Source organism: Rhinolophus hipposideros, assembly GCF_964194185.1.
Source record: "Rhinolophus hipposideros genome assembly, chromosome: X".
Classification (NCBI taxonomy): domain Eukaryota; kingdom Metazoa; phylum Chordata; class Mammalia; order Chiroptera; family Rhinolophidae; genus Rhinolophus; species Rhinolophus hipposideros.
The window spans coordinates 5,080,626-5,094,228 of NC_138046.1; the positions used below are offsets into that span (position 1 = coordinate 5,080,626).

A 13,603-nucleotide genomic window follows, 5' to 3' on the forward strand; every position below is an offset into this window, starting at 1 on the left:
GTGCCAAATATAATTCTGCAAGATGATCATTTATTTTCCTACTGAATTTGATTCATTCTATTATCCATCCAATTAATTTGTTTAAGTTTCAACTGGTTTAGAAACTGTGTCTGGACCATGGTTATGTGAGGTGTAAAGGCCCCTGGAAATGTACTCAGTCAGTTTCTATGGTTCTCTAGAGTCTCTGCCAGAGAACTACATTACTCTTATAGATAAGGTAGGAAAGCCTTTTTCAAATATACTTTCGTACTCTAGAAACCTGTGGTCCACTTTAACTTGATATTTGGAGATTGGTTTACTTGAGTTCAAATACTTGGTTCTATTAGTCTCTACATGAACAAGACGTTGAATGTTTCTGAACCTATCTCCGCATCTAGGAATTCCATCTAGGGTAATCCATACCTTGCACTGTTGCTGTCAAATTAAATAATATATGTAGAGTACTTGGCATAAGGCTTGTGGAAGCTGAGGCGGAGAGGGTATCAAATAATAGTTTCTATCCTTTGGAACCCTCATACATTGCTGGTGAAATGTTGCAAAAGTGTTGCAGCCTTTTTGGAAAATGTTTGGGCATTTCCATTAAAACATTAAATGTTAATTTACCATATGACCTAGCAAGTTCACTCCTAGGTATTATATGTACTCAAGAAAAATAAAAATATGTTCATACAAAGACTTGTACATGAATGCTTACCACGGCATAATTAATAATAGCCAAAAGGTGTTAACCCAGCTGTTCATTAACTGGAGAATATATAATCCGAATTTTGTATATCCATTCAAAAGACACACTATTTGGTAATAAAAAAAAATAAAAATAAATAAAAAATGTGGATAAACCTTGAAAACAATATGCTAAGAAGAAGATAGCCAGAAGCAGAAAGATAGCCTGTCATAGCATTCCACTTATAGGAAATGTCCAGAATAGTCAATCCATGGAGATAAAAAATAAATTAGTGGTTTCTAAGGGATTGAGAAATAGGGGAATGGAGAATAACTGCAAATTTTTAAGGAGTTTTTGGGGTGATGAAAATATTCTAAACTTAGATTGTGGGGATGGTTGCAGAATTCTGTAAATTTACTATCATCAATTCATACATTTAAAACAGGAAGTCTTATTTTGTGTGAATTAGACTGCAGTGAAGCTTTATAAAACATGAATAAGGTAAAGAATTACAGTTTACAAATCTAGACTAGCACAAAATTATATTACCAATGTTCATAAGTAAAGAAAAAAACCGATAATGCAAGAATATATTACACCATATTAATATTTACTCTAATTTTTCTGAAAATGTTACAGAGAGCAAGTTAGGAGTAGCAGACTGGAAAACAGCTCCTGCTCTCATTCACATTTTCTGCATTCAGATCCGGATTTCAGCTTTTATTAGCCCAGTAATTGTGGATATATTATCTAACTTCTCTGTTCTTCAGTTCTTTCATCTGTAAAATAGGAAAAAATAATAGTTTCTATCTCATGGATTTGTGATAATCCAAATATTTAGTACACATCAAGTCCCTAGATGAGTCCTCAGCTGATAGTAAACTGTAACTATATGTTTGTAGCTATTATTAGTAGTAGTATACAAATAAGTTTTCAAGAACAGGTCTTGACTTCTCACATTTTTCTTGTTTGTTTCATTCAGGTATTTTCAATGCCCTGGGTTTGCCTGTGACCCAATGCCCACTGGGTCTGAATGACAAAGGACTTCCTCTAGGTATTCAGGTTGTGGCTGGACCCTTCAATGATCACCTGACCCTGGCTGTGGCCCAGTACTTGGAGAAAAGTTTTGGGGGCTGGGTCTGTCCTGGAAAATTTTAGTATGACTTACTCAAGGTGTGTGTGTATATGTGTGTGTCTTTCTGTAGGTTGGGTGAGACCAAGCACCAGCAGGCAAGTAGAGTAAAAACAACTGCAGAAATATTAACTTGTTCAGTTACTGTTTCCAGTCTTCTTTCCTTTACTAACTGTTCACTTTAATAAAATGGTAATATTTAATTCCTTCCATCAGTTTACTGGAGAAGATGATCATGTAAATGAATAAGTGCAATAAAGTTTTCTATATGCTCTAATGTGTCTGTTTTAGATACAACATGGAGATCAGAGAAGGGAATATTCAGTTTCAATTAAGGGAATTATAAGCAACTTCACAGAGAAGGTAATGCTTAAGCTGAGAATTGAAAAAGAGTTACGTGTTTGCCAGGTTGCCAGGCAGGCGATGAAGTAAGGTAATTCCACTTAGAAGGAGCTATAGTGACAAAGGCAAGGCGTGAAAACTATGTGATGAGTTCATATAAGTCTAAGCTAGTATGAACAGTGAGGAGCTGGAAAGGGGTATAGAAATGAATGAGACGGCAACAAGAAAAGCTCCTCCAGTATCATCAGAAAAATGGTATTTCATAGTTCTGTCCACTAAGAGGGTCTAGAAGCAATGCCACCTTAGTACAAATAGTCACAAATAACACCCAGACCTTCCTTTCTAAATACCTTTTTCCAATAAAAATAACAAAGGCTTCTTGGAGAAAAATCTGATTCAAAGACTGAGAGAGAAAGTGGAAGATGAGTTTGGAACAGTTTATTGTGCCAGAAAGTTAGGAAGTGTTCAAAACAGAAGGAAAACATATCAAAATGACACAGGAACACTTTAAAGAGGCTCTCAATGACCAAACTTGGGACAATTTGAATATCAAAATGAATGACAGTGATGGGTTATAACTAAAATGCAAGTGGAGGTGAAGAAAAGTAGATATAGATGTACAGATATGGAAATAGATATAGTAATATATATTTTGATGGTTGCAAAATAATGACTATCTAATGCTTGTTATATATATGTATGTATGTGTGTATATATATAATATATCAAACAATAGTTATATATAAAGTTATATATGTTTATATATAATATATTTTATAAATATATACAAAGTTAAAATATATAAATACATATAAATAAAATATATGACAATATATAAATACATATATAAAACAATAAAATAATATAGGGTTAGAAATATATAATGATAGATTTAGAAAGTCGTCATCTTGCAACTATCAAAATAACACTTCATTCAGACATGATTCATGAATGGATGCTAAAACCACTGGATAAAAGTTGGAGAACAGTTGGCAGGGAACTGAAAAGGTGTTTCAGTGTTGAAATATCTCTCAACCTATTATTTATTAATTACTTATTAAGAGTGAGGGATGTTGATTTTCACATGGAGATATATGGCAGACAACTCCTTAATCAAATGATCAAAATTAATATGAACAATAAGAAGAAAATAATATCACATGTCTTCTGGTGAAATGCACCAAGAAGGATATATCATTACTTCTGTGATGTTACTTCCAAAAAAATGCATCACTTGGATCTAATCATAAGAAAGCATCAGGCAAAACCAAATTTACGGCCATTTTATAAAATAAAGGGACCAAAGGCTGAGAAAATGTTCCAGATTAAGGTAACTAAAAACACATTATAACTCAATGCAATGTGTGATCTTGGATTGGAAAAGTAAAGTTGCTGCAAAGGACAGCATTAAGACAATTGGCAAAATATGAATATGGGCTTTATATCAGATAATATAACATTGTGGAAATTTCTGAATTTTATAATTGCACTGTAATTATGTAAGGGAATGTCCTTATTCTTAAGAAGGGAGGAGCTGAGAGCCAAGTGAGAGGGTTTACTGCATGGGTGTGACATTGTAGCAGATTAAAAACTAGGAAATAGGACAGAATACAAATATATAACAGAGTTTATATTGTTCTCTGTCCCCAGGAAACTTTCATAATGGTAATAGATAGCTAAGGGTTCCTCAAATGCATTTGACATACATTATCTTATGTAAAGCTTGCAAGAGCAACTCTAAGTACAGTTATTATTGTCACTTCACAGGTGAGGAAACTGAGGCACAGAAAGGATTAATCCTTTGTCCAAGATGACATAGCTTGTAAAGGGCAGAATGTAATTCCTACTGTCTGTCCTGTGATCCAGACACTACGTCCCTCAGAAAAATCTACATTGTTTATTGTGTTACTTAAAATACTTTTGTCTTTAAACAACAAAAACCTTGATTCAGACTAAATTATAATCTCATATAACAAGCATTCCAGCGGTAGAGTGAATTCCAGGCAAGGTGGTTATCAATGCATCAGGGATGGCATCAAGAACCCAGGTCTCTTCTGTGTCCATGCTCTGCCATACTCAGTATTGGCCTCCTCCTCAAGCTGGTCCCTAGATGACGTCCCAGATTCAGACTTCACCTCCAGATAGTGTAATGTCCAGGGGCAGAAAGGACCATCTCTTCCCGGGTCTCTTTTTTGTGGGGAAGGAAACTTTTCTAAGACCAACCCCTCCAGGAGAAATCGCCCATCAGCACGTTGGGAAGCAGTGGGTCCCACACTCATACCTGAACTGTTCTGTAGATCTTGGGAACATTGCAACATTGTGGGGTAATGTTAGAAAAGAGAGATTTTGCTGCCTACTAGTAGTACTTTAAAGACAGCTAATTCTTCACAAGATGAGTAAACCAAGGACCAGAGAGCTTAAGAAACTTGCTCAAACTTCACTGCAAGGTAGTGGTGGAATTAGTTTTCAATTCTAGGTCTGTTGGGCTTAAACCATTATATGTTCTCATTTAAACCCATCAAAAGTACTTGCCTTCTAACTGGAAGTTTGTACCTTTTGACTTCCATTTATAAGTACTGGGAATGTAATGTATAACATGATGACTATAGTTAACAGGGCTGTATGGTACATTTGCTCATATCCACTCATGTGGGATGTAAAACTAAAAGCAACAAAGGTAAAGACAAACAAACAAAAACTCATAGACACAGACAATGGTTTAGTGGTTACCAGAGGGTAAAGGGAGTGATAGATGAGGGTAAAGGGGATCAAATATATGGTGATGGAAGGAGAACTGACTCTGGGTGGTGAACACACAATGGGATTTATAGATGATGTAAGACAGAATTGTACACCTGAAATCTATGTAATTTTACTAACAGTTGTCACCCCAATAAACTTTAATTTTTTTAAAAAAGGTTTTTTTTCAGTTTGTTTAGATCTCTAGCTATTTCTTTTTTAAAATTTCCCCTTTTCATTGAGTTGTAACATATACCTTGAAGTGCAGAAATCTTAATGCATAGTTCTTTGCATTTTTACATATGTATACTTCTATGACAATATTATCCAGATCAAAATACAGAAAATTATCAGTACCTTAGGAGCCTGTGACATCTCAACCTCCCATCTAACCAAGCCCTCCTCCAAAGGTACTTTGTATTCTGACTTCTGTCAATATAGATTAATATATAAGTATTTATCAAATACTTATAATAAACACTGTGTCACTGGTTTAATAACAATATGCAGTCACATATTATTTGAAGAAAATGCAATTGCATGCTACAAATTGGAAGTAAATCAATAGAAAAACCTTTACAATAAGTTTAGCAAAGTGTCTGGATAAATGGAACCATGCAGTATGTAAGTAGCATTTATTCATTTTATTGCAATAACAGTTGTTCACTCTTTTTATAGCTATGTTGCATTTCGGTGTTTGAATATTTCACAACTTATTGTCCATTCTACTATTGCTGGAGATTTAGGTTGCATCCAATTTGAGCTACTATAAATAACTCAGGTATGAACATTCTTTTTTAAGTCCTATGTAAGTTCAAAGAACTAATTTCTGTTGAGAAGATCCAGGAGTAAAATTGCTAAGTCATAAGGAATATGGATATTGTGCTTTAGGAAATAGTACAAACAATTATCCAAAATGGCTGTAGCGATGTATACTGATACCAGCAATACATGAAAGTTTCAGTTATTCCACTGACTGAACATTACTCACTACCACTTGGTATTATCAGTTCTATTAGGGTCCAGTAGCAGATACTTCTTTAATTTGTATTTTGTGTGTGATTGACATGCCTATTCAAGTCTTTTTCCCATATTATTCTGAGTTTTCTGGGTTTTTCTTAAATTTTTGTAGCAGTTTCTTATACATTTTGTATACAAGTCATTTTACAGATACATGCATTATGAATATCTTTTTTGGCACCGGCTTTTTCATTCTCTCCGTTAGTAAAAAGAGGTTCCTAATTTTAATGAATTCTAATTTATTTGTGTTTTATTTTATGGTAGTTTTTGTGACTTGTTTATGAAATCTTTGCATGCCCCAAATTCTTGAAGGTACTGTACTATGTTTTCTTTTCTAGAAGCTTAATTATTTTACCTTTCACATTTAAGTCTATGATCCATCTTGAATTAATTTCTGTGTATGATATGAGGTAGGGGTCATGAATATTTTCCTATACTAATGGCTAGTTTATCCAGGACAATATATTGAAAAGGGCATTAGTTCCTAAATGAAATGCAGTGTCGCCTTTTGTCGCGTCCCACGCAACAAGGGCAGTGAGGAGGCGAGAAGGGGCGGTTTGGGTTAAGTTTTTAAGAAAGAAAGAAACAGACTTAATGCAGTTAAATCTCTCCGAAGGCCAGGGGTCTCTCAGTCTCAGAGGGCTGGAGGCCCGAATAAAGCCGACTGGAGGTTTTTATTGATGAGTATGCAAGGGAGTAGCAGTGTTTTGTTTTTGTTTTTTTGGCACGGTCTGTGAGACTCACTTATCACTTTATAGAAACATCCCAAGCCAATTGTTCTAATCTTTAAACAGCCGAAGTACAAGGTCCCACGATATCTTAACTAAGGTATATATCTTCTCAATGTCAGGTCTCTCATATAGGAACAGCTCCGTAGAGATAACTCATCTTTGTTCTCATTATTTCTCTAACAAACAGCTGCGAGGGAAAAGCCAGAGCCAGCAACAGACTTTCCCAGGCAGGGGGAAGGGGAGGCAAGGCCCTTTCCCATATTTATCTAAGGCAGCTCATTAGTGGTCCCCACTCGGTTCTGCCTGGCTTAGGTTGTATCTCCCGTGAGATATCTTACCCGCCTTTGGCTGCAAACCATCTTTTGGGGACCAGACAGAGAGACACAAGGTGTAAGCACAAGGATGGAACAGAGTCCCAGAAAGGCACAATCTCACAGACTCTTCTTTCCTTAAGGAAAGACATGGAGGGACAGTTGGCTAGGCTGTTGTGCGACTAGTACCTTTGTAGAAAATCAGGTGATAGTAAATATATGGATCTCGAATTGTTTCCTTTCCAAATTTCCAATATCACCTCAAATCCCTCTAGGTGTTTCAGTTCCAGAGTAGAAAGATTAACAGGAGCAAGAACCAGCAATCAGAAAATAAAAACTTAGTGTCTTGTGGGGGGAGAAGGGAGTAGTCTTTTTGGACCCTGAATAAGCCACTGTACCTACATCAACAACAGAATGAGTTCATCTGCAGTATTCCAACAAAATGTTTTCATGTATATTTGCATTAATATTTGTAAAAAACAAGGCACATAAAGTTTCCAATAAGGTAGAAATATTATGATCTATTGCAACCTTATGGAAAATTCTTGATCAGTTCACTCTCCTTATTTGTAATAGAAAAAAAATTCAGTCCTCTTCCTTTACTAGCAGCTTGAGGATTGCTCAGGGGAAAAAAAGTTTATATCAAGTATTTGATTCTGAGATGTGGGCTAGTAAAGTATTAAATGAGAAAGTAAATGTTTGTTCAGAGTGAAATCCTAGAAGATACTGTCCAGAAATCAAATAACGCTCTCATCACTGACACTGATTATTAAAAATGGTTCTGACCCCGAATAGCCAAAGCAATCTTAAGAAAAAAGAACAATACTGGAGGTATCGCACTCCCTGACTTTAGCTTGTACTACAGGGCTACAATAATCAAAACAGCATGGTATTGGCAGAAAAACAGACTCATAGACCAATGGAATAGAATTGAGGACCCAGAAATAAAACCACATAAATATGGACAGATAATTTTTGACAAAGAAGCTAAAAACATACAATGGAGGAAAGACAGCCTCTTCAATAAATGGTGCTGGGAGAATTGGAAAGCCACGTGCAACAGAATGAAACTGGACTGCTATCTGTCACCAGGTACCAAAATTAATTCAAAATGGATCAAAGACTTAAGCATAAGACCTGACACAATAAACTGCATAGAAGAACACATAGGCACTAAACTTATGGACCTTGGGTTCAAAGAGCATTTTATGAATTTGACTCCAAAGGCAAGGGAAGTAAATGCTAAAATAAACAAATGGAACTATATGAAACTTAAAAGTTTCTGCACAGCAAAAGAAACCATTGACAAGATAAAGAGGCAACCAACTGAATGGGAGAAGATTTTTGCAAACACTGCCTCCGTTAAGGGGCTAATATCAAAAATATACAAGGAACTCATGCAACTCTACAACAAAAAAACAAACAACCCAATTGAAAAATGGGCAGAGGACCTGAAGAGACATTTCTCCACAGGACATACAAATGGCAAATAGACATATGAAACAATGCTCAACATCACTAATCATCAGAGAAATGCAAATAAAAACCACAATGAGATATCACCTCACCCCAGTCAGAATGGCTATCATCAACAAGACAAATAGTAACAAGTGTTGGAGAGGCTGTGGAGAAAAAGGAACCCTCATACACTGTTGGTGGGAGTGCAGACTGGTGCAGCCGCTATGGAAGGCAGTGTGGAGGTTCCTCAAAAAATTACGAATAGAATTACCATATGACCCAGCAATCCCTCTCCTGGGTATCTACCCAAAAAAATCTGAAAACATTTATCCATAAAGACACATGTGCTCCAATGTTCATTGCAGCTTTGTTTACGATGGCCAAGACATGGAAACAACCAAAATGTCCTTCGATAGATGAATGGATAAAGAAGTTGTGGTATATATACACAATGGAATACTATTCGGCGGTAAGAAAAGATGATATAGGATCATTTGTGACAACATGGATGGATCTTGAGAGTATGATGCTCAGTGAAATAAGTCAGACAGAAAAAGCAGAGAACCCTGTGATTTCACTGATATGTGGTATATAAACCAAAAACAACAAAAGAACCAGACAAACAAATGATAAACAAAAACTCATAGACACAGACAATAGTTTAGTGGTTACCACAGGGTAAGGGGCAAGGGGGGGAGGGAGATGAGGGTAAGGGGGATCACATATATGGTGATGGAAGGAGAACTGACTCTGGGTGGTGAACACACAATGGGATTTATAGATGATGTAAGACAGAATTGTACACCTGAAATCTATGTAATTTTACTAACAATTGTCACCCCAATAAACTTTAAAAAAAAAAAAGAATTTCTCCTTCCATCTTCTCACTCTATGCATCTTGGTAGGTACTCTTTTGTATAATGCTTCTGTCAAATTATGAGTATGAGAATTTACAAATGCATAAACTTTAATATTTAGATGTGAAAAAAGATTAAATAATACCATGGAAGTTCAGCAAGGAAATATAGAACAAAACCCATATTTGGAAAATCTGATTTGGCTTCTTAATGAAAACTTCTTTACAGCAAAGAGTCCCATAATAATTAAATGGTAAATGAAAATAGTTAAAAGAAACATGTAAAAACAAAACAAAACAAAAAGAAACGTGAAAATATATGTGGTAGATATTATCTAGTTTTACCTTATAAGAAGCTTTTAGCAATCAATAAGGAAAAAAATATAAGTAAACCTTTCAGAAATCAGCAAAGAATATGAAGATGTAACTTATGAGAAAATTTTTGAAATCTCTTCCCCATCTAGTAATCAAAGGCAAATCAAATGTGAAACCACTGTTCAACTTTTTAAATCGCTGAAAGTTGTAGGTAAATGGTTATATTCAGTACTGCTGACAGTTGAATTCTCTCATACTTTGGCATTAGGAGTGTGAATGTGTACAATCTTTAACACTGATCAAAAAGCTATGGCTCATAAAAAATGGAGAAAAAAAAGAGGTAAGCATTGTATATCAATAAAGGATGAAAGAGGAAAAAAAATAATGAACTTAAAGTACCAATATCAAGTTCCTAGATTCCTCACCTAAACCTATTTTTAAAAATCTTGGCAATGCTTTTTACAATTTTTATATGAGTCGTATAAAATTATATTAAGGCAATATTAACAATTACAGTTGAAAAATTATTTTTCTCCTATAAACTTCTCTTGAATATAATTTATTCTATTGAGAAGTGTGACAGGATGAATTCCAAAGTTTCTGTGTGACATATATTTGTACTTTCACCTAAATAGAAGAAAGTGTGGAATAAAAAAAATAAAATAAAAAAATTTTAAAAGCTATGGCTTAGTCATTTCCCTGGTAAAACATTCTCAAGGAAAACCTGGAGGCGAGGACCCTAGCAAGGGGCCAGGCTCAATGAAAGACTGGAGACAGGGGGCGGGGCCCCGCACTGTGAAGAATGCAGAGCCTCTGTGACGTTTCAAGTTTGCCAAAGGTTTCCAGTGAGACTAGGGCCTAGGCAGACTTCACAGGATGCTGCAATCGCTTGGCAAGAAAGTCTCCGAAATAGTCTTCTTTCGCCCCTCTGAGAATCTTCATCTATGGGGTCCTTGGGCAGTCGGATTCTGAGACACACAGAATCAGAAATAGCTGAACCATGTGAGCCAGAACCCCAGGCAGGCCCCAGTTATGTATCTGGTAGCCGAAAACGCAGGCGGGGCAGCGGGCCCTCCTTGGACCAAGAATCTGGGAACAGCAGCACGTCCCTAGACCAGGAAGAGAATCTACAAATCGTCAGCACAAGCCACAGTAAAAAAGTTAAGATTACATGTGAGCATGCTTACCAAACTTTATTTTTGAATGCGGAAACCAGTGACATTAAAATCCGTGCTCTGGGGAAAGTATGGTGTTTACACAAAATGTTTTTATGTCAGTCAGACTACTTTGCTACTATGTTTAGAGGTTCTTGGAAAGAATCTCACGAAGATATTATTGACCTGGACGTTAATGACCCGAATATAGATGCAGAATCCCTGCACTTTGTACTAGGTTCGTTGTACAGAGATGAAGTTGTCTTAAGTGAGCCCCTTCAAGTTCCACGAGTTTTGGCAACAGCATGCCTGCTTCGAGTAGAGGACTTAATTCGGCAGTGTGATGAGGCCATGAAGAAAGCAATTAATGTGAAAACTGTATGTAGCTATTATGCAGCAGCAGAAACCTATGGATTAGATTCTGTAAAGACTCACTGCTTTGAATGGCTTCTCCACAATTTGATGACACATCCAAGTGTTGAACTTTATAAAGAACTCAATGTAGAGCTCATGAATCTGCTCCATTCTTCTTCTAATTTATTAGTAATGCAAAAGGAACTGGATGTATACACCACACTTAAACAGTGGATGTTCCTTCGCCTTAACCCAGCTTGGAAAGGCTCAACAAAACAGCTTTTAATTCATGCAAACAACTGGTTTTCTAGGCACAGGGAAGGTGCTGGAAACATTGCCTTCCTTGAAACCAAACAAGGCATAACATTTCAACCAGTATTTAAAAATTTGAGGTTTCAACATATGATCTGTGACCTGGCCTCCACGAGAGTTATTGAGCGAGATACTCTAATACCTTCAGAATGGTTATCATATGTTTATAAACAACAATGGTTTACCTTCCTTAGAGCACAACAATACAGGGAAACTGGGCCCCAAGACATCAATGAAACAGAACTTGAAGAATATAGCATGAGGTGTGGTAGAAAAATTGCCAAGAATGGAAAATACTCATGGAAGTGGTCAGGTTATAACTTTGGCTTTCCCTTACATGTTATCTTCACCAGCCATTATATAATTTTCAAGCAAACTACTTACAATTATTCATGTCACAGTTCACAACCTCAAAGAAATATTGCATTCAGATTAACTTTGGTATGTTTTGATTCTAGTGGGAAAGTAACTTTCAGCAAAACAACTGGTTATAAAATCCTTACCTTTGCAAAGGATGAAGAACAAATGGTAATGAAGTTGGATGGAATTGTTCTGAGATTCCCTTTATATATATTCTGTAACTTCCTGTTTATATCATCAGAAAATCCAGGAAAATGATCATCTTATCAATTAAGATATATTAGCATTTTGAAAACTTCTGATGTTTAATTTCATTTAATGGCCCTACTGTTTAAAACACAATACAGATAACCTATAACAGACATGAAAATCTTTCAAATGTGGAAACTATCATAAATAACTACTTTTTAATCTTCATTTTATTTCTATGGATTTATGAAGAAAAAGTTTAATTCCAAGAAAATATCTGTGAAACCAAATAGTCAATTATGCTAGCATCTCTTTCTTGTCATTTACCATCAACAGTTGCACTCCAAATGGAAATAAGAGACTGGATTTCCAAGGAACCAAAATTAACTAACTAGTTAGATAAATTTTACCCTACCTAATATTGAGACAAAATAAAGAATTCTCTTCTGTGCTGAAATTGTTGTGCAAATGTGGCTTTATTTGTGAAATATTACAGGGGAGAGTCAATTATCAGGTGAAACCTGAGATGAGGGACTCTTTTGGACTCTATAATATAGTTTTAAATAGCCAGACAATGTCAGGTTTTATAACATTGCATACTATATAATTTAGTGTTTATTTTTTTAATTAAAGTTTATTTTTTTAATTAAAGATGAGGGTAAAAGAGATCAAATATATGGTGATGGAATTTAGTGTTATTTTATAATTAATCTGTCACATGGCCCATTTTCTCTATGGTTTGGAGAACTCATATTGCTGACTCTCTGGAAAATACTACATATATTTTCCACACTTAAAGAGTAGAAATATGGATTAAAGTATTATAAAATTATATATTATATAAACATTATATAATATATAATTATAAGTACATAGTAACACATATATAAATACATAATAATGTCATATTTAATTTTATAGATTATATATAAATAAATACATGCAAATAAACGTTTTTATAACTTGTAAAGGCCAGAGAAAAATAATGTTTGAAATGGCTGAATAGGTATTGTAAACTAAAATGTATTTCCATAAAGTTCAGTTATTCCTATGGATATCCAGATACGAAAAATTTCAAAGTGTCTTCTTCATTTTTTATTATTTGGGCTTATATTTGGTTTACTTTTCATTTCTGCCAGAGTTTGTTCTGCTTGTCTGTAAAGTATTTAAGGTGACATTTATTTCAAAATAGAAGCCAATATGGTAAATGACATTATTCCTTTAAAGATATGTCTTCTAAACAGTCCCTGATGTAGGCAGAGGGCCAGTCTCTTCAACTGATTGGTGCAAATTTCAAAGATTTTATAGCAACTTGAATGGTGTTTGTGTCGGTTTCAATGGTTGCTTTTTTCTATGAGCATATACATCACTTATATCACATACTAATTGAGCATGAAGCAAGCACGCAGTCAAGAGCAAATTAATATGCTTACCACAATTGTTTTTCAATATTTATTTTCAAGGTACTCATGTTCTCACAAATTTTAAGGACATTGAAATAACTTACATCATAATTATTAATGACATATACTTAAAGTTCATTTGGATTTACAAGATAAATTGAGAGTAATTTCATTCATCAGATTTTGCATGACAGTTTTGTATGGTCTCAGGATACCATTTTCTTTGGGATTGTTCCCATGCCCCTGAGAACAAAGTGAAGTGC

General features: G+C 35.1%; 2 protein-coding genes across 4 annotated transcripts in view; both read left to right on the plus strand.

Annotated features, from left to right (window-relative positions):
* The window catches only part of FAAH2 (fatty acid amide hydrolase 2), an 81,274-nt gene extending 79,203 nt beyond the window's left edge, over window positions 1–2,071 (plus strand). For all 3 annotated transcript variants that reach the window (XM_081043170.1, XM_081043171.1, XM_081043172.1), the window contains one exon: window positions 1,647–2,071. In XM_081043170.1, coding sequence (XP_080899296.1) covers window positions 1,647–1,822 — 176 coding nt within the window. In that variant the 3' untranslated portion in view covers window positions 1,823–2,071. The remainder of the gene's footprint in view (window positions 1–1,646) is intronic.
* Window positions 2,072–10,512: 8,441 nt separating this feature from the next.
* On the plus strand, window positions 10,513–12,006 carry LOC308494487 (germ cell-less protein-like 2; the record flags this gene model as incomplete). The annotated part of the gene is made up of 1 exon (XM_081042259.1): window positions 10,513–12,006. One exon carries the CDS (start codon window positions 10,513–10,515, stop codon window positions 12,004–12,006), a length of 1,494 nt encoding a protein of 497 aa, XP_080898385.1.
* Window positions 12,007–13,603: the final 1,597 nt, after the last annotated feature.